Below are 21,932 nucleotides of genomic sequence, written 5' to 3'. Positions count from 1 at the left end.
CTGGTTTGCCCAGCTTTCTCTGAATTTTTGTTGACTTGCCCTGCTCGGGCACTTCAAAGCCATGACGTCGAAACTCTGGCTTCGTTGCCAGCATCTGAACTGAGAGAAGTCATGTCACTTTGTTCCTATACTCCCTAGCAGCTCTTGCTAAGGAGTTAAAATAGTAACCACAGTACATGCAGTTTGGTTGCTATCAGTGGAATGCAGAGGGTCTTTCTGTGGGAGGTCTCGTCTGCTCTGCATGTCTTTCAGTTCCTCGGCATCGAGGGTCTAAACTGGTTTAATAGGTTTTTCTCCAAATCTATACATTTGCTATCACAATGTATAATGATCAGTCACAATATTAAAGCCATTGACTGGTGAAGTGAATAACATTGATTATAATGTTACAATGGCATCAGTCAAGATGTGGGATATATAAGGTAGCAAGTGAATAGTCAGTTCTTTAATTTTATGTGTTGAAAGCAGGAAAAATGGTTTAAGTAAAGAGATCGGAGTGATTTTGCCAAGGGCCAAATAGTGATGCCTAGACACCTGGGTCAGAACATCTCCAAAAACAGCAAGTCTTGTGCTGTGTTCACAGTATGCACTGGTTGCCTGGTCTGTTGAAACAATTTATTTTAGATCAGGTGGATGGCCGCCTGCATATACATAGTTTACCTGAGGAAAAGATGGTAGCAAGATGCACTATGGGAAGAAGGTAGGCCGACAGAGGCACTGTTATGCTAATGTCTTGTTCTGCTGGGAAACCTTAGGTCCTGGCACAATTATGTGGATGTTATTTTGACATGTACCACCAACCTAGAGATTGTTGCAGACCATGTATACCCCTTCATGGCAATGGTGTTTCCTAATGCACCCGGTCACACTGCAAAATCTGTCCAGAAATCGTTTGAGGAGCATGACAAAGCGTTCAAGGTGTTGCCTTGGCCTCCAAATTCCCAAAACAATGCCATTAAACTTACAGTTCTTAACTTAACAGACGGTCAAACGGAGAGTTTTTATCCAGCCTAAGACAGCGAGATAACAGCATATAGTAAAATAAAAAATTAAAATTAACACTGTAAGCAAAATAACCATGTCATAACACTGGTTTATAGTACCTAGAGCACGGATCCCTCTAGCGCTGTATCTCCATTCAGTGTTAAACCATTATTTCTGTTTTACATTTGTTTTAATACAGACATGAGTTGATGGTGTGCAAATATTGCCAGGAGTTATGATTGGCATGTTAAACAATTCTCACTAGTACTACATCATTGACTTTGTGAATGCCTTTCACTGGGCTTTCCTGAAAGAACATCCAGATTACTCCACACCACTGCAATATCAAAATCATTTTGATTACTATTACAATGTAAATGATATCAAAATACTATTTTCATCAAATCTGGTCATTTATACATTACACGGCATGGTTTACAAAACAGACAAAAGAATTTCTGCTGTTTTACGATTACAAATCATTTAATTGAAATAAAACGTGTTAAAAGAATTTTGAGATGAGCTCATCATTGCATTTATTATTTAGAAGGTATTTACATGGATATTTCATCAGAAGATGTGCTACAAATATAAGTTAACAGATAAAAAATAAAAAATATATACTTTTCATATTACAAAACATACAACATTTACAGGAACACAAAGCAGATATGTAAACGGTTAATATTCTTGTATAGTGAAGTAGAAATGTTATACTCTTCTATACACCGTTTAAGAAACCTCGAAGAGAACGTTATTGGAAAATGCTATAAAAACACCAGGTTTGAGGCAATGATATGGGTGCTCTCAGAACAGAACTGAGATGCAAAACAAGCTCATATTTCAGTTTTATTTAAAATATTTCTAGCACCAGTTTAGTAGAGCAAGTCTGCTGTTTTGTACAGATCTCTGGAAGACTGCAGTCAAGACAAAAATCCATGATGGTTCAGGTCTGATGTGTGTGTCCTTTTTCTTAGCGGGTTGATGAATTTGCAAAGAGCACAAGTATGGACGAAAGGCATTGTAGCTTGCTTTTAATGCACTCTGGGAGCTTGTCATTTTCACCATGTCTGAAAATCACAGTGGAATCTTTGTTATTGCATAGAAACATTTAAAAATGCAAACTTTGTAATGACAAACAGGCATTTATTTTGACAAGTTTCATAGAAGACACCTGACCATGGACTCAAAGTTAAGCTGCACTTTTTTTTTTTTTTTTTAAAACAAGGTGGGTTGACACACACGCTATATTGAAAACTAGAACCTTTAGCATAGGATAAAGGCACTTAGTATTCTGTTTTAGTTAGTGTATTATACAGGGTCTTAGCTGTATCTCTTCCCAGATTTGTAAATGTTAAAGTGCATTGCTTATCTTCACTCCAAGTCTAACACAATGTTACTGTTTGGTTAAACTTTACAATGGCAAAATATCTGGGGCATTACTAGTAATGATGTTGAGTATTAACATATCCTCATTCATTATAAAAATATGCCTTGCTCACCTTGTTACCTGACCATTTGGCGCCGTATAAATAATGCAGGAAACACCAGGCTGAACTACAAGTTGTGATCCATCATTGAACTGTACCCATACTGCCCCACTGGTCAGCTATTCAATGGAGGAAAAAAGAAAATAAAAATCTATCAGTACAACTTTAGATAGAACACACAGACAATGCTTTGCTTTTTTGAGTGAGTTATCTTAAAGCTGGTCCTAGGCTTCCTGAATCTGTAGATCAACAAAAATTGCATATCAACCAAGAAGTAGTAGGGATTGGGGTGGGCTAGAAGTGTGAGCCCAGGAGGGTCACTTGCATGCTAGTGGTGACAGCGTAGTGCATGAGTAATCCAAGAATTGCATGGTAATGCCTCTAGAACATGGCTGGGCAAATTGTAGACCCTCAGAAGTTGTAGAGCATGCGTGTCCAACCTGCGGCGCTGAACCACTTGTAATGTTACACATTTGCTGTCCGGGCTGCCAGGCAGCGAAAGAGTTCATTACTTACCGTGCTCTTTCTGCACAACTCACTCACACGCTCTGCAGTGAGTCGGCATATGACGCAATCGGTTTCACTACCGGGTGCGCGAGAACCTGTGCAGGAAGAGCAGTGATCCAAGCACAGCACTAAGCACTGGCCACTAGGGAGAGGATCCACTCCAGCCCACCTATAGCAATAAAGGTGGAGAAGGAGGGGGAGGTGTGTGTGTATGTGTGTCCGTCAATGTGATTTGAGTGTGTATGCCAGTAATTATGTGTATATGATTCTATGTGTGAAGGTCTGTAATTATGTGTGTAAGTCTGTGAGTGTGTTTAGTAGATTAGCTCCCTAATTTAGTATTCTTAAATATGGCAATTCCACATAAGGATAACAAATAAGGGAGTTATCTACTAAATAAATGAAATATCAAAATTAAGAAAAGGGCTTTTAACCCCTTAAGGACACATGACATGTGTGACATGTCATGATTCCCTTTTATTCCAGAAGTTTGGTCCTTAAGGGGTTAAGTTTTATTATAAAAAAATAATTATAATATATATTTTATGAATGGCCCAAGACAGCTTTTAAAATGTCACGGTATCATGGAAGTTGCAGTTCTACAAAATGTGGGGCTTTACGGTTTGCTCAGCCATGCCTCTAAAGATGACAACTGGAACGTGTGGATTGCAAATCCCAAAACAAGAAGCCTGGTGCTTATTTGTAGACACAATCTTTGTCTTTGTATAATTTAACTCAAGGAGCTATATGAAACAAAGAAAGCAGCGGGGAGAACAATGGTTCCTACAGTTTTATAGATTTAATCTTTTATTGAAATTTGTTTTCTGTAACTGGCAAAAAAACTAATTTATCATTCTTCAAAAAATATAAATAATAATAATAAAAAAAAAACTATTAATCTATAGAAAAGGATTCTATTTTGTTAGATATAGAAATATTTCTATGTGATATTTTTCAAAGGAGGCAGAAATATTTAAATTGCAGACATAATCAAAATTTCACCAAAATATCAAATTCTCCTTGAAATCCAAGAGTGGCAACTAGTAAGGAAATTTCATGAGCAGAATATAAGTTTACTTAAAGGACCACTCTAGTGCCAGGAAAACATACTCGTTTTCCTGGCACTAGAGTGCCCTGAGGGTGCCCCCACCCTCAGGAACCCCCTCCCGCCCGGCTCTGGAAAGGGGAAAGGGGTAAAAACTTACCTTTTTCCAGCGCTGGGCGGAGAGCTCTCCTCCTGCTCTCCTCCTCCGATCCGCCTCTTCTCCTCCCCGTCGGCTGAATGCGCACGCGCGGCAAGAGCTGCGCGCGCATTCAGCCGGTCACATAGGAAAGCATTCATAATGCTTTCCTATGGACGCTTGCGTGCTCTCACTGTGAAAATCACAGTGAGAATCACGCAAGCGCCTCTAGCGGCTGTCAGTGAGACAGCCACTAGAGGACATAGGGGGAAGGCTTAACCCATTCATAAACATAGCAGTTTCTCTGAAACTGCTATGTTTATGAAAAAATGGGTTAACCCTAGAAGGACCTGGCACCCAGACCACCTCATTAAGCTGAAGTGGTCTGGGTGCCTAGAGTGGTCCTTTTTATTTGATACTATTTTTTTTTTACTTTTTTTTTGATACTATTTCAAAGGTTGTACCATTTATCATTATCACTTGTTGGTGAATTACACAACTCTTTCCTTTGGTTTTTTTTCTTTGTAATGATTAAAAACTCACCTGGGAGGCCCAGCCCACATTTTTAACAAAAACAGATTTTAGGACTTGGCTAGGATCAGGAGTGTGGGTTTTTGTAGCATTTGCAGCCGTGCCAGTTTGAGCCGAAAATACAGATCCCTCATAGGAAATCATCTGAAACCACCAAAAAGACAAAGTTACATAATCAAAATATGCTAATACATTCAAAGAATAAAAAAATGTGAGGATAAAAAAGATCAGGTAGGTATAACATTTATACTATAGATTGTGGCTATACAAACAAAAAAAATGCATGCCTGAAAGATGGACTAGCTTGAAGACTGTTCTCAGGCACCAACAGGAAATAAGAGAGAGAGCTCAGCATTTGAGGAGTTAGATGATGCTGAAGTATCACTTTGTGATGGGATGAGTAAACATTTATTGCTATACCAGTGATATAGCATTAAAGACAAATTAAACAAATAAAGGAGCAACTTTACACATGCATTAACAATTTCCCAAGCAAAAAATGTTGGTGCTAAATAAATTATTGTACATTGTATCTCCTATGAAGTGACAAAAAGACATGTCTGTCATGGCAGATGCCTTTAAAATTCCTACAGTAGAGCAGTGTAGTGTAATTTGTAAAACATTATGGTCAAGTGCTTACACAGTGTTACTCAAGCATGACAATCTAAAAAAAAACCACAAGAGTGCACCTGACATAAGTCCTGCAAACCAGGCATTATGTAAGATTTACAAATGTAGGTTTCAATAATTGGATTAAAATATCGTATTGCTTAAAAAAAATAAAATAAAAAGTGATAAACTATTATACAAGTGTACAAATAGATTTCTTTCTATGGTGTGAAATGCACATTTTATGGAATCGAAAACCCTGTGTCACAGCTCCATCATAATGGTGTTGTCAGGGAGTGTTGTGACGGGACCGCAACCATACAGTTTTTAAACTCATGCATCGTATTTTGCCATAAAGATACGCAAAAGTAAAACTACTTGTGGTTGGGTTGCATATCCCTTTGTAGAAACCTGAAGGCTTACATAAAGATTTACTAAAAAAAATAAAATAAAAAGCATGTTGGCACTGTTTATTGCAGCACCTCACTTACAGAAGGATTAGCGGAGGGTGTCTGGGTTGGAGAATTTTTACTGCTAGGCATTACCAGATTGTCACGATATTGCGGTTTATGGCTGTCTGCTTCAGAGGATTGTACTGTAGGTGAATCTGTGCTATTTGGCTTCCTAGAAAACAAAAACATTCGCATTTTTGTTCTCACATGTTACAAATGGAAAGTTGCATTTGTATTCAAAATATCAGTCCAAAGCAAATAAATAAATATTGTAATTTAGCATTTTTCATCTATTACTTCCAAATTGCCATCCCAACTTTGGCCTTTGTTCACTTCCTGATAGCGGACAACTCTCACCCAATGAAAACTATTTAAAGTTGGTATGCCAATGTGGAGGTATAAACGTCGTGAACAGTTTAACAGCTTACAGTGGGACATTGCTAGGGCACTCCTGGCACCATTACAACAAACAAAATGACCACATTACCACACACAATGTTGTAGCTATAGTGCTTAGTATCCAATTACAACAGAGAGTGTAACAAAGCATCTTACCTGCCAAATGTAACTGGAAACAATGAAATATTTTCACCCTCTTTTTCCTCTATAGTAAGGATCGATTCTAAGGACAGGCATACATGATGGCTCTATTTAATACAGAGAGAAAATATAAATCAGAATAGGAGAAAAATGCTTTTGAGTTTTAAAACAAATAATAATTGAAGAATATGATCATTTGATAAATGCAAATCGTCCCACTGAACTTTCATCAGGTGTTTCCTGTTGTACCCAAGATTTCGTTATGGTTTTACCAATTGTCTGTACAACTATTTTACTTTGACACAATATTATACAATAATACACATTAACAAATTCTAAAAAAATAGGTAATTAGAATGTGTTTTAAAAGCAAAGGATGGGCAATGCATATTGCAAATGTTATGTGTACTTTGTCATCACATTAGAGATAAAAAAGGTAAAGTTTGTGTTTCAGTGAGACATCAGAACTAGAAACATTGTTCTAATTTCCATGGGGACTCAATAACATTTTACTCCACGTGCTAACTTTTTTCATTCATTTATTTGGTGTTAGAGAAGTTTAATTTAAACGCATAAGTATTTTGGATGGAGCTTTTCCCCAATTAACTGTAACATTTTCTATTACTTAAAAGGGGTACTGTAAGCATCCTAGCCACTGTAGCCTGCTGTAGAGTTATTGGTGCTAGGAGTCCCCCTGGCATCATAACCAAGTAAGGAATCCAACCACTTTGAACAGTTCAAGATTTATCAGGGTGGTGCCTCTGTTCCCGATGGGGACTCGGCTAAGACATTGAATTAACCACTCAACTAATAAATCACTTCTCTGTGAGACAACAAAGAGGGAAGAAGCGATGCTTTGTGAGGTTGTACAGCATGCTGAAGTGTGTGTTCTGTTTTTTTTTTTTTACTTTTACAAAAAGTGCAGAGTTCAATAGAAATTAGCACATTTATAAATTAACTTTGTTACACCCACTGGCTGTCAATTAAACAACTTGTCCTGTTACTTCCTGGTGGTTAAAGGAACACTATAGTCACCTGAACAACTTCAGCTTAAAGGACCACTCTAGGCACCCAGACCACCTCAGCTTAATGAAGTGGTCTGGGTGCCAGGTCCTTCTAGGGTTAACCCATTTTTTCATAAACATAGCAGTTTCAGAGAAACTGCTATGTTTGTGAATGGGTTAAGCCTTCCCCTATTTCCTCTAGTGGCTGTCTCACTGACAGCCGCTAGAGGCGCTTGCGTGATTCTCACTGTGAAAATCACAGTGAGAGCACGCAAGCGTCCATAGGAAAGCATTATGAATGCTTTCCTATGTGACCGGCTGAATGCGCGCGCAGCTCTTGCCGCGCGTGCGCATTCAGCCGACGGGGAGGAGAAGAGGAGGATCGGAGGAGGAGAGCTCTCCGCCCACCGCTGGAAAAAGGTAAGTTTTTACCCCTTTCCCCTTTCCAGAGCCGGGCGGGAGGGGGACCCTGAGGGTGGGGGCACCCTCAGGGCACTCTAGTGCCAGGAAAACGCGTATGTTTTCCTGGCACTAGAGTGGTCCTTTAATGAGGTTGTTCAGGTGAGATCAATAGCTCCCTGCAGTCTCTCTCATGTAAACACTGTATTTTCTGAGAACATTCAGTGTTTACATTAAAAGCTAGGAACACCCCCAGTTGCAGTCACTCAGAGTGAACCAGAGGGACTTCAGAGTTGATGGAGGCATACTATGCCTCCATCCACTCAGATATGCTGTCAGCAGAGCGCAGGGCAGCACTGTGCACAGCATCCTGTGATTCAGTATCTCCTCCCTCTGCATGCAGACACTGAACTTTCCTCATAGAGATTCATTGATTCAATTCATCTCTATGAGGAGATGCTGATTGGCCAGGGCTGTGTTTGAATCATGCTGGCTCTGCCCCTGATTTGCCTCTTTGTCAGTCTCAGCCAATCCTATGGGGAAGCACTGTGATTGGATCAGGCTACCACATGTCAGCAGACTGCTTGTTTTTCTGAGTCTAACAGCATGCAGATTTACAGCTTCAGGCTTGAATACAGTAAGAATTTTACTATATTTATGGAGGCATGAGGGGTCCAGGGGGGCTAGATGGTCGTGTTAACACTATAGGATCAGGAATACAGGTTTGTGTTCCTGACCCTATAGTGATCCTTTAAGTTCAGTGGAGCTAAAGAATTTCTGACTTGTAAAAACGTCTCATTGATCTGCATTGTAAAGTCTGTGATTTGATAGACACAGTCTTTTGCAAGCTATTTTTAGATATATCTCAAAAATAAAAAAATTTTTGTATTTGGGCAGCCCATTTAAGTTGTTTTTATACCAACATTTCAGAGCCTGTGTGAAATATTGTGAGATAGAGGACACTGTATATTGTTTAACGCTTTTAATTTCCCAAATTATATAAAGGCAGAATGAATAGGTGAAAAAGAAAAACTGTAAGTTTACATATTTAATTTTTTTAAGTTTCTCAGAAAGGCAATATATACATAAAACAGTTGAGTTATATAAAATGGTATGCTTTGTTTATATAGTAGCTATGCATCCCATACTTTAAATAAATGCTATACTAATATTTTAAATTAAAAAGTTCTTAAACGTCAAGTCTGTAGTGGTTATAATGCTAGGACTACACTTTGTGTGCTCCTGGCTGACCCGCATATTCCTCTCCCCCGATTGTAAACAGCTTAGTTCCGACATGACCTAACAGGACCTGGATATATAACAATAGCCCCAGATGTAAACTACTATTCAGCTTTCCTGGAGGTGACCCTGTGACTCTTCATTCATTTTGCTTTTTCCTACTTTCCCTTTACTACTGTACTAGAAAAGAACAGGACACAAGCTGAATAAAGAGGTTTCTTCTCTCTTATTGGAAACCCAGCGTGTCACAACGGGTATAATATATCAGTTGAGAGAAACAATTGCTGCCTGAAAGTACAGTTTTTGTTCATGTTTTTATGGTTTGGTTATTTTGTTTCATTTCCCAAGTTATATGTAAAATGTATGACAGCGTATTCTAGTGAGGCTGAACAGATATATGGAATGTGTTGATGCTGTTGGAATACATTATTGTAAACGTTTATACTATGTGTCCTGCATCTTTGCCTGCTCTGTATATGATTCCGGTCACCTTAAAATAAAGACTATAAAAAAAAAAAAAAAAAAAGGAAAAGAAAAAGGTTAACAAAAGGAAATCTAAGGGTCATTATGTTGAGGAACTTCCACAGTACTTTGCTTTCAGTAATTACTATTAACATACTAGGAGCATGCGCAGCAAGGAGAAGTCCCAACAAGTCCTTGATTAAACTTTTTGCCCAGCTCTATATTTTATATCAGGGGTGGCCAAAATATGGATTCCAGCCTACCACAATAACTGTAGAACTACAACCTTCTTATGGTTAGCAAAAGCATCTTGGGAGTTGTAACCCTAAAACAGCTAGCGATCCACCAGTTAAAGGACCACTATAGTGCCAAGAAAACAAACTCGTTAGGATCTATAGGGTCTTTGGGACCCCCCCCGCCCCCCACACAAAAATCTTACCTTTCTCCAGCGCCAGGGACTCTCCTTCAGACGTCATCCGCTGCATGCGCAGTCAGTCCATAGGAAAGCATTGAGAAATGGACGCTGGCGTCTTCTCACTGAAAAATCACAGTGAGAAGCGCCTCTAGCGGCTGTCAGTGACAGCCACTAGAGGCTGGATTAACCCATATGTAAACAGCAGTTTCTCTGAAACTGCTATGTTTGCAGCTGCAGGGTTAATCCTAGCTGGACCTGGCACCCAGACCACTTCATTGAGCTGAAGTGGTCTGGGTGCCTATAGTGGTCCTTTAAGTCATGCTTAGTTTCAACTAGAAAAAGAATACTGCGGCAATAAAAAAAATGCGAATAAAAACACTTAATGAGCAAGGAGCATGGTTTACAACAAAAGACAGAATGTAATAAGGAGCAGTAGAGACTAATAAAGCTTGGCCAGTGAAGGAATAATACCTCATTTGCATGATGCACATACGCTTGAATTTCGTCATTTAGGTCACTGGCTCGGCTGACTTCCTTCAGTGTATATGATTTCCCAGATTTTTCTATCACACGAGTAAGATCTCCTGTTTTGTGGATCTTTGCACCTAATGAGAAACAAAATTAGATTGAAAAAAAAAAAGGTTTCTCATTGAGCTGCATTTAGGAAATCTGTAATTGGACAGCCAAGTATGGACTGCATTTGGAGGGGAGGTCTTGCAAGACAAGAGATCTGTACATTTTGTAAGCTGTTTTTAGTTATAGCCCCAATGGGGAAAGAAAAAAATAAATAAAAAGCACGATTAAAATGCATGCATGTTTCCATTGTGGTTATATTTACTAAACATAGAAATCCAGCGCACTCACTTATCAACTAAACAGCTACTTTGATGCTGACAGATTTGACTAGTTTTATTAAAAACACCTAATCTAGGCAAAAAAATAATGGGGGTTTAGTTACACCATATGATCATACATTGCATAAGCCTGCCACAAACGTCAATGTACCCCATCTTTGGCAGGTCCTACTCTCACTGCCAACGGTCTACTAAATGAGCTACTCACTTGGGGAAATCCTTCCATCTCGAGTTCTCTGCAGTACAAGGCTTAAATAGGGTCCTGAGATGAGACACCTGTGACAGGGGGCGGTGCAAAACCAAGGAGCTGGCTAGATTCCTAAATATATATGGGAAAACAAGGGACTGGCTGCACTCACCTAAACATGCTTAAATGGGGTGCTGCTGGGGGCCAATAAGTACAGCCAGTCCCTTGTTTTCCCATATATATTTACTAAACAGCAATTATCTGGATTGTCCCTTTAAATGTAGCATATTTGATACGTTTCAAAGAAATGATGTAGGGATGGTGCCAGGAAATAACCCCATCAAATTCTAAAGGAGATGTTGGAAGGTGGATGAAGTTGTCAAACAGGCAGTATTTTGACATTTATACATTCTATTAATATGTATAAAAAAAACAAACAAAAAAACTTACAAATCGATTTGTATAGAAATATCTATAATAAAAAAAAATATATAACAATTGCTATAAAAAAAACAAACCACACAACACTGTCTTACCGTCATAAAAACAGACTTCAACATCAGCATTTGGGGAATTATCCATTAACATGCACTTTGCATATCTTGTGTAATACGTAACTTTGGGTGTTTTAGATCGGACAAGCTGTATAAATTTTGCTGCATACTGATACTTTTTCCAATACTTTTCTAAAAGAATAAAATAAAACCAGAATATAATCTCCAAGAGTATAGCCAACAAATAAATAATAAAAATATATATATATTTTAAACAAAAAACAACACTACCTTTAATATGTCACAAACAAAAACAAAATACAAATAATAAATTAAGTAAAATGAAAAACAAATACGTTTTAAAACTTATGTACCAGGTAAGCTGTCAAAAGTGAAACTCAGCATGGTTTCTGGAGGCGACGGGGGTCTGTCGACCAAGGGAAACCCTTTTCCTTCATTTGGATGATAAACATAGATCTGAGGACGGAAGATATTTTGATTAGTTTATGGGTAATTATGGTAAATGACTTAACCTGAAGACTTTACGGTCTAATGTATAATAGCCTGATTTCTAAGTAATATTCCACACAGCAGTGGGACTTAAATACCTGCATTCAAAAAGTTAGGTTCACAATGGTTGGAAGAGACCTCATATTCAAAGGGTTCTCTTCATAAATGAAAGGACACAGGAAAGAGAATAGGAACAGGTGAGAGTGTTAATTTTAAAAGTGAATACTGGATTGCCCAGATTATTTCATGTATCAAATTTGGTTTCCTATCAAAAATAGTTCAGAGCTAAACCTACATAGAATAGAGTTTGAACTTTCGAAACAGACATCAACTTTTAAGAACATGACTTTCACTCGTAACTGGCACGCTCATACCATTCGTTTTTAACTCTTCTTTTTCAATCATATAGTTTTAAACAAATCTGTTCCTTAGTTTTTCATCCTTTGTGCCCAACAGAGCTGCATGCATGTAGAGTATCTTTGGTTAAGAATGAGTCATAAACTTTACTACACTTTCACAGGGATGAAAAAAAAACTAAAAACCATCATTGTCCTATGTGCTGCTCCTGTTATAGAAGACCAAAACTAAGTGGCAATCTCAAAAATGTGAAAGGATGGCAAGATTCGTTGGATAACAGCTTCTTGATCAAAGGAGATATAGGACTGCCATTCAAGGGTTGAGAAGGAAATTAGTTCATAGTTTGTTGCAAAATTGGAAAGCTCTTCAAACTGGGGTGTTTTTCCTTTTTGTGGAGAGGTGAGAAAGGCTGAATTTAGATGTAACAATGTAAGAAGTTACAATATTTAAATATTTAGTTACAGTGCAAATGGAGATGTGAAACCTGGAGGAAATAAGAATTGAGCAAAAAAAAAAAAAACGAACGGGATCAAATTAGCCATATGTTCAGCCCAAAAATCAATGTAATTAGTTCCTAAATAATTCTCACACTAGCCTAAAAATAACTGTACCTGCTGAATAAGCAGACCGTGTTAAAACAATAAAACCCCCACAAATATCCGCAGGATTTTCCATACCAAGTATGTAAACACGTGTATTGCGACTAATTTGCATTACTGTGTCCAGAGGTCCACTCACACATACATATTATCACGCAAACACATTTGTTTATCATAATAGAAGATTAACTTCAATAAAATCAATACCTACCAGATTACCATCAGACGATATTCGGAGGACCTCTTTTACACGTTCTTGAGAATTGTATTCCTTTAAGAACTCCATGCAAACATCTCCTGTGTCCAGAATACTAACCTGCATGGTGTAAAAAAATAAAGGCATTTAACATATGTGCATGTAATTTCATTTCTCAAAACGGGCCCACATAACCTACAATATGTGGCTTTTCCGTTCACTGCAATGGTTCTTTTTGGCTCTTTATTTACTGTATTTATCTTTGAGAGATAAATGGTGTTTTCTTTCAACATCCGGCATACATGCATGCCGGTTTTAGCAAGAAAGCAATACTCAAATCAGTGGATCTAGCAGCACAGAGAAATTCAGACTGCAAGTTTCATTTTTTATTACTCCTCAGAGATAAATTATATATGTACTGCAAGCATATCTCCACTAATTTCTCATGTTAGATTCATCAAGTAAAACATATACATGTGTATGCCCGTTAATGTAAAACTGTTTTAGAAAGGTTTGCCTTCTTACTTAAATCACTGTCATGGCCAAATCCAGTTTTTTTTTTTTTTTAAACCCCCCCTCCCGACTCCACTACATGTAATTGCCCCTCTAGTCAACCCCAAATATTACCTATTTTTTTATCTTTATTTCGTACCCGGACCTAGGTGCCACCATCTTTGTGTGAGTAGATGAAGTGGGACACGCCATCTGCCCACACTAGATCGCGCTGTGAAATTCCTGCGCATGCCCAGTTAAACACTTGGGCATTCGAACGGCAATTTCACCTATTCATTCATCAGAAAGACTAATGAATAGAAATGTCAAACTACTGAACGAAGACCTCTTCATTCGTTCGGTTTATTACAAGGAGGAAGCTATCGACGCAAAGCTCCCTCCTTGTTATATGTAAAAATAGAAGCGTCAGGGAGCAGTGCTCCCCGCCACTTCCTAAGCCCCCCATGTCCTCCCTCACTCTATGGGGTCAATATGACCCACTTCTAACAAATGGTCTCATGGTTGGGCATACATTAACCCGTGCCCCGGGAGTGGGGGTTATGCAACTATACGGGGGACATACGGTCCCCCGTGGTCCCCACCCATTAGCGATGCGTGGGGGCCCTGAATGACAGTGGGGGGGGGGGGGGAGGCTAGCACAAATAGATCAGAATTTAATTAATTCAAATGAAATTCCGATCTGAACAAAGTTCCAAATTGCATCCTAACACGAATTGAGAAACTGTTCTCATTCTGTTAGGACGAAATTCGGTAGTTTCGCTGGCGTTCTGTCTAAGTGACAGGACATTCGGGAATACCGACAGGAAGCATCGTGAGATCACGGATCAAAGGTGAGAATTGTGGGAAAATTGCTACTTTGTCTTATGTTTTTAAGAAAACTAGAGCAGACCAGACAGGAAGAAATGAAGAACAGAGCCTGATAGAGGGAGAGAAGAGGAATCGATTGGGCTAAGGTAAGTTCGGCATGACAGTGCCGCTTTAATTTTTAAATTTGTCTTCCCTAAATTTGACATAGTGAGAAGCTCCTGCTTATAAGCTTACATTAACTTTCCTGAGCTAATCCCTGAAGTGCAGGGCTATATTACTGGCTGAGAGGGACACCTGATCACCCTCAGCTATCTGCACTTCATGTATTAGCTTGGACATAACTTCCATCTCTCTGTCAAATATAGTTGACATAGAAAGCAGTGCCTAGTGGACCCCTGGTGAAATCTTAGGGGGCAGGGGGAAGAGAGAGGGGGCGGAGCAGGGAGACAGGCCTCCCCTGGCACCATAACCACTACAGTGCACTATAGTGGTTATGGTATTGTAAGTGTTCTTTTAATAGTAATAAAAGTCAATATAAATGGCAACGAATAATCTCAAAGCTCTCTTTATGCGTACCACAGCATTCTTTGTTTTCTGCCTTATTGGCTTTAGTCTGGCTGAATTAAGAGGTGGAATAAGGCTTCGCAGAGTGCAGTGTCCTAAGGTCTGCTGAGGTATCCTTAATTTACGATGATCACCATAATCAGGACGGGATTGTTCATTTTGCTGTTCAAAAGCATTGTGCTTTCTTTGAACTTTCTGAATGCTTTCAAATGAGGAATCTGTGCCATTCCTTATATCACTCCTAGTGTACTGAGAAGCAGGTTGGCTGTAGAAATCTCCACCTGAATTACTAACACTACTCATATTGGAGGATTTTTTCTTTTCACCTGGAGAAATACAAAAAAATAAAAAGGGGGGGAATCGTATGTTAGCGATTATGACTCCTTATCATAAAATGATTGTGTCTATACACACACAAGTTTTGGTTTTTTTAGCACAGAGGATTTTCAGATAAAACAGTACACAAACACATACCATTTATCTGCATTGCTCCAAACCATTGCTGTACGGTTTCAGCTGGGCACTTTTCATTCATCCTTGGAATCGGTTTTGAAGGACAAAGAAACTCGGAACTTGGACAAAAACAAAAAATATAAGATCAAAATGTACACTTAAAAATATATTTAAAATAAATAAATAAAAAAAAGACAGCTAAGCATTAAAATAGAAGAAAAATAAAAGTCTGATCATAAATTGTGATGTACAGAACTAGTCATTAATAAAATGCAAAACTGCACGGATGGCAAAACTATAGTGTGGGTTATATTTCTAGCATTGTCTCCAATGTAATAATTAGGGTCAGTCTACAGAGTACTTTATATTTGAGGATTTGTAGAATGGGGGAACTAAAATGAAAGCGTGGACTGAATTCACATAAGTATCAAAGGATATTGTGATACAGACAGGTAGACAGATAGAAAACAGCTTTACATAAAAGTGAAAAAGAAGCAGATTTAGATTTTTAGGGTGGGGGAGGTGCAAAATGCAAGAAGGAGATAAGGGGAATAAATGGAGAGAAATTTCAGAATGCCAAATAGTGAAGAGAGAACATGAGAAATCGGTTTGGGCACTTTTCATTCTTTTACCTAAAAACCGAAACATTCCAGTAAAAAAAAAAAAAAAAACACACAATTGGTGAACAGCCCCTTATAGAATTTCTAAGGGAAATCTTCAATATCTAACAGCTTTGATGCCCAGTTTGGTACTTGATTGAATGGAGGAGGTGAAGTTACTATAGTGCCTGGAGTAAATATTTAAGCACTTGACATATCCTGCAAACAGTACTGCAATACTTTGCAATTTAGCTATACACTACTAATCCCTAATAAAGTCACATTTTCTGCATCACACAATTCCATAAACAGCAGAGTCAGGAAATTAGTTTTTACAAGACCAAATTTAAAAAATAAATAAAATTAAAATAGTTTTTAAGTATAAAAACAATTATGAACATCCTAGCGGAAGCTCCAGATAGAAAAGTGGAGTCTGTGATCGAGGTATATAAACACAGAGTAATCTGTAGACAATAAAAAAAAAAAAAAAATTTATTGTTTTTGTAAAAAGGGACATTATATTGCCAAATTTTTATCCATGTTATTATTCTAAGTGCCCATGACCGCTACAGTTTCTCATGTGCTCCATGAAAAGAACTCACTTAAAGTAAAATCATTTAAAAGCAAATGCATAGGTGTGCTCAATGTCAATTTGTAGAGGTCACAATCTTCTGCTACAATCAGTGAGTAAAATTAGGCAAGTACAGAAGTGAAGAAATGACCAATTCCTGATCTTGAACAAGTACAAGCCTAACATTAAAAATGCTTCAGTGCACGAAGAACACCCTCTATATTGTATCCTATCAGGGACCACAATGATTAAAACTGATAATTTATCAGCTCTTTTACAATACCCATAAAGTTTATAATCCCATTATTACCTGTATGAATAGACGGTACACACCTTGTAGGAGCCTATGTGCATCAGCAAACCGTAGAGAAGAACATGATAAATGACTGAATATGGCCTCCCCTAAGAAAGCTTTGCCTATTTCATACTCTATCATATTGAAGAGTAACATGGTGCACCAATCACACAGGTACAGCATTAGGAATCTCAGGAGCTTTTGCTGCCACCTGTATTAGATACTAGCATGATGAATATTCCCTCAGGAGCAATTTCCTGCCAACTAATTAGTTTGAAAACATTTAGCCTCAACACTCTTCTTACTAAATGATCGGGTCCTCAGAAGATTATCCAAAAGGGTGTTTATTCTTAATATTTAATCCATACTAACAGGGTTATTCACTAAAATGAGAATTCAAAGTGAATTTCAAATTTAATGCCAGAATAGATGACATTTTAAAAAAAAGCTCTAATTCAGCTATGCTTCCAGATCGGCTACTTTGACTTTAAATTTGAAATTCATTTTGAATTCTCACTTTAGTGAATAACCCTGTATCTAGCATGTATTAGCACATAAAAATGTAAAAGAATTAACAGTTACTCTAATACCTTTTTAACATTGATTTACTGTGAAAATTGAGAAATAAATACATATCAAATGTTATAATATTTGTATTCACCCAAATATTAAATAATTAAAAAAAACCTAAAGAATTACTGCATCTTAATTACATATGACAATCTACTTACGGCGTCTTTTCTCTTACTGGAGGAGAGGTATATCTGTCCAAGGATGCTGAACTCACAACAGCTTGGTCTGTGAACATCTGAGGGATATCTCCATAGCTGTTTGCAGGAGAAGAGGAGGAATTGCGATAGCCTACTGTCTGTCCATTAGACTTCACAAGTGCTTCAACAGAGTGACACCTCTCTGCATAACTGCTTAGTTTACTCTGCGTCTGGCTGCGTGTATTCCCAGATCTGTCAGAAGAGTGAGCACGCCTAAGATATCGTGAATGTGGTCGATCTTCAATCACAGTTTTTCTACCACGACCCTCAAAAAAGTCATTATGCTCTCCCTGATTCTTAATGAAGCTGCCACCACCTCCTGATATTAATTCAGGAGCTTGTTTATCTTTAAACTGTAATATGTTCATTTTGTTAGGGAGAGAAGGAGCACATAAAAGTCGTTTCTCCTGTAAGCGGCTATCAACACTAATTCCAGAAGATCCATTAAAGCCTGTTGAGATTGTGGCATGCCCACTGTCAATGGAGTCTTCAACAGTCCCCATATCATCACTTCTGGCAGAAGAAAAAACAGTCATGAATGGATGATCCAACACAGATGAAAGACTAAGCCTGTCCGCTGGATTTTTTCTCAATAACTGGAAAATAAGATCTTTGGCTTCTCTTGAAAGAAAGTTGGGCATCTCATAATCAGCTAAAACAACCTTATTCAGTGTATTCTTCACAGTGTCTGTGTCAAATGGAGGTCGACCCACCAGAAACGTGTACAACATGCAGCCCAAAGACCAGACATCGGATTCAAGGCCATGAGCACTCCTAGTAGCGATTTCAGGAGCAATGTAATTGGGAGTACCACACATTGTAAAGTGTTTCTCAGTTGGCATTTTTAACTGAGCTGCTAAGCCAAAATCCGCTATTTTAATGTTCATATCATTGGAGAGCAGGAGATTAGAGAGGGTGAGATCACGATGGAGAATGCCATGAGAATGAAGGTAAAGCATTCCCTTCACAATCTGTTGCATAAAGTGTCGAGCTATGACAAAACAAACAAAAAGACAAAGTGAACATTTCTTATTTACAAGGGAATTTTCAGAGTATGTTAAGTAACAACGAACTTGTTTCCATGTTTCTAGTGTTGCAGTATTATGTATGCCAACTGTGTTATTGTTTTAATTAACTATAGGTAGAGGAAGTCTAGAAAAGATACACTTAATGGCATTTATTCATGTTGGCACACTACTTGTAAGGCTAGAATTGTAGGCCAATTCCTACAGAATTATGGAATTTTATGGAACTAATAATAGAATACTGAAACATGCTAAATTATATTCCATAAAATGCACTAACAAGGCAACAAAAATAATAAAGGACTGACCTTCTTTTTCGGAGAATGGTTTTTTTCTGTTTTTCAGACAACGGTTCACCTCACCATTATGGCACATTTCAAGAATTAGATAAACATAATTGCTGTCCTCAAAATAGTTGTAAAGCTAAAAAAGAAAAATAATCATTACAAAACTATGCTCAAATCAAAGAAATTTATTCAGGGAATAACAAAAACATGGGAAGAAAAACCTTACCTCCAAAATAGAGGGATGTTTTAACTGGCAATGTATCTCCACCTCGTTTCGGACACGTTGTACCATGCCAACTTTCTGCATCGCCTTTTTGTCTATCTAAAATAATAATGATACAAACAATGTAGCCATTTTAAATAGCAAGCATAGTTTAAGCATGTTTAAACGAGAGAGAGAGAGACACACACATATATACACACACACACACCTCTAAGAGCTTGTAATAAAGTTGAGTATTTTCCAGATAAATTAGTTACTCTTGCTAAACAGTTGTCAAAATACTATGATATAGGGAAAAAAGGTTCTTAAAGACTGAGCAAACCCCACAACTGTTTTGCATCAGCAGTACTATTGCAAGACCGCATTCTACTAGGAATTTATTTTATAATCTGTTAAAATCTGTTAAAAGCAAAAATACTTCTTATATAAAGCATTGAAAGTAGATTTATGCAAAGATGTCCTTCTTAAATGTTTTAAAAGGCAAATTCTGCTACATTGATAATTTGTTCTAAATGACTAGTTCTTGCTCCTAACCATGTTACAAGAAGGATTCAGCAAAAGACTCAATTGCTGTTCCCATAGCAACAGAAAACAATTCTACAGCATATGGACAAATAAACTGAAAAAACCCAAATTTTCTTAATTTTAAACATGCTAAAAACATTCATTTAAATATTATATCTAAGAAAAACAGCCCTCAGACAGTAAAGTGTACAAGTATTTCCAATAACAATTTGGCAAAGGGAATCGCTGCCTTTTCATTTCTTAAAAGTATTTGTATATTTAACAAGCAAATTATTTACACTTCCCATTCTAACTAAAATACAAGTCTAAATTATAAATAAGAAAAAAAAAAAAAAAAAAACATTTTCAGGAATACTATACTAATGGACAATTATGGGTTGAGTGAAACATATCACAGTTAATATACCTTCTAAGTGTCTAAACATTAAGAAAAAAATAACGAGAAAATGTGTATGCTTACCATTTTTATAGCAACCTCGATGCCAGTGTTTATGGACTGTGCCTTGTAAACACAGGCAAATGAGCCTTTTCCGAGGAGGTTGAGGACTCTGAAGTCCTGTAAAAAGAGATGGAAAAATAAATAAATATGTCCACTTCTTTAACCCCTTAAGGACACATGACATGTGTGACATGTCATGATTCCCTTTTATTCCAGAAGTTTGGTCCTTAAGGGGTTAAAAATATATAGAGGTTAAAAACCTCAAAAGTAAAAAAACAATATTATATATATATATATATATATATATATATATATATATATATATATATATAATTTATTTTTAGCAAAACAAGAGTCTGCTGTCAAGTAGATGTAAAACGATGTATGTCAACAATGTTCCATTTCAGAAAAAGTAGCTACAATGTACAAAACACCTGCATTAAAAGTTAATTCTTCCACTGACTATCATTGAGGTACACCGATCTAGTTTAGTCATCCTTAGCGGATATGCTCCAAACCGTAAAAATGTCCCATTCTCAGTCAGACAGGGCAATGGATTTGCAATGCAGGTATGTACAAAACAAAGACATGTTGATAATAATCCCTACTCCCATCCATCCCACACGGTACATACCTCTATACAGCTCTCCCTCTGCATCGGGGGCAGACACAGCCTGTCCGTCTCTCGCTCATCTCCTCCACCGGGGCTGCTGCCCTTGGGAGCCAGGTTGGGGAACAAGAAGGTGAGGACCCTCTCCAGCATGGTGCGGGCAGCAGTGAGGGGGTGCCGGGTATCGTGTATGAGGGACAGGGTGCCGCACACACACTGACACACACCGACACACACTGCGAGGATATGGACTGTCACATCCCGGTAACATTCCCGCTGCTCCAACTGACAGCATCATCACCATAACAACAACATCAGCAGCTTCACAGCAACCGCTCCATGACAGCCAGCCAGGGGTCTCCATGACAGCCAGCCAGGGGAGGGGCAGCCTCCCAGCCCCGCCTACATAAACACTGGCTGCCTGGCTCTGTATGTATCTCTGCAGGTAGACTACAGCTATAGAACTACAACTCCCATGGTGCTCTGGAAGCTTAACACCTTGGCAGCATCATGGGAGTTGTAGTCCTTCAGGAGTTTCCGCTATCACCGTGATATTTAGTCCTAGTGTTCTGTGGACTACATTTCCCATGATGCTCAGCCACTTTAAACCTGACTAAGCCTCACGGGAAATGTAGTTCGCACTCTCTGGTAGCATTGCTTGTGTAAACACCAGTCTCTCCGTGCTGCCGATACTATAACGGACGAGGGGGATCAGTTTCGATATTTGTATAATGTCAGTCAGTCAGTCAGTCAGTCCGTACCTCTATCCGGGCCCCTATGCTGCTCGCCATGATGCTTCTTTTTTTTCCTCGCGCGCCGCGTTCCGCTCATCCTCGCGGGGTGACACGGCCCTTGCTCGTGGCGGGGTGCTGACCGCAGGGGGTGTCGCGGTGGCTGCGGCCCGCGGGTCTGGGTTCCATTCCCGCGGGTCCGGCGCGTTATGATTTGAAAAATCCGCCCGTTACAGTCACGTGATGCGGGGCAGGCAGTGACGTCAGAGCTGGAGGAGGTAACGCCAGCGTGACCAGACTGGGTCATTTCTGTGCGTGACGTAGCCCAGTGGTTTGGCTGTAGGAGTGTTTGTGTTCGTGGTGTTTTGTTAATAAAGTTAATTGAAGGCTAGATGATCTAGTGTTATTATATGTGGGATTATTCTGTTTAGTGGACACATGCATTGTGTCTGGAATGTGGACATAAAGGGTCTTAGAAACCTTCCAGCGTTTAATAAATAAAGTTTGTGG

At 38.4% G+C, this 21,932-nt stretch overlaps 1 protein-coding gene across 1 annotated transcript; it reads right to left on the bottom strand.

Moving 5' to 3' along the window:
• Positions 1-1,573: 1,573 nt before the first annotated feature.
• Positions 1,574-21,656, bottom strand: PLK4 (polo like kinase 4). The gene is made up of 16 exons (XM_063458419.1): positions 21,453-21,656; positions 20,103-20,198; positions 19,121-19,216; positions 18,916-19,030; positions 17,544-18,573; positions 15,369-15,466; positions 14,907-15,220; positions 13,026-13,130; positions 11,723-11,825; positions 11,391-11,540; positions 10,285-10,418; positions 6,310-6,401; positions 5,794-5,926; positions 4,706-4,837; positions 2,487-2,593; positions 1,574-2,054 (listed from the first exon to the last, which is right to left on the bottom strand). Exons 1-16 carry the CDS (start codon positions 21,480-21,482, stop codon positions 1,958-1,960), a joined length of 2,832 nt encoding a protein of 943 aa, XP_063314489.1. The 5' UTR covers positions 21,483-21,656; the 3' UTR covers positions 1,574-1,957.
• Between the last annotated feature and the right edge of the window lie 276 nt (positions 21,657-21,932).

The sequence above is a fragment of the Pelobates fuscus genome, chromosome 6 (genome assembly GCF_036172605.1).
Source record: "Pelobates fuscus isolate aPelFus1 chromosome 6, aPelFus1.pri, whole genome shotgun sequence".
Lineage (NCBI taxonomy): Eukaryota > Metazoa > Chordata > Amphibia > Anura > Pelobatidae > Pelobates > Pelobates fuscus.
The sequence above is the reverse complement of the archived record's forward strand: the minus strand, read 5'-3'. Positions and strand labels throughout refer to the sequence as shown.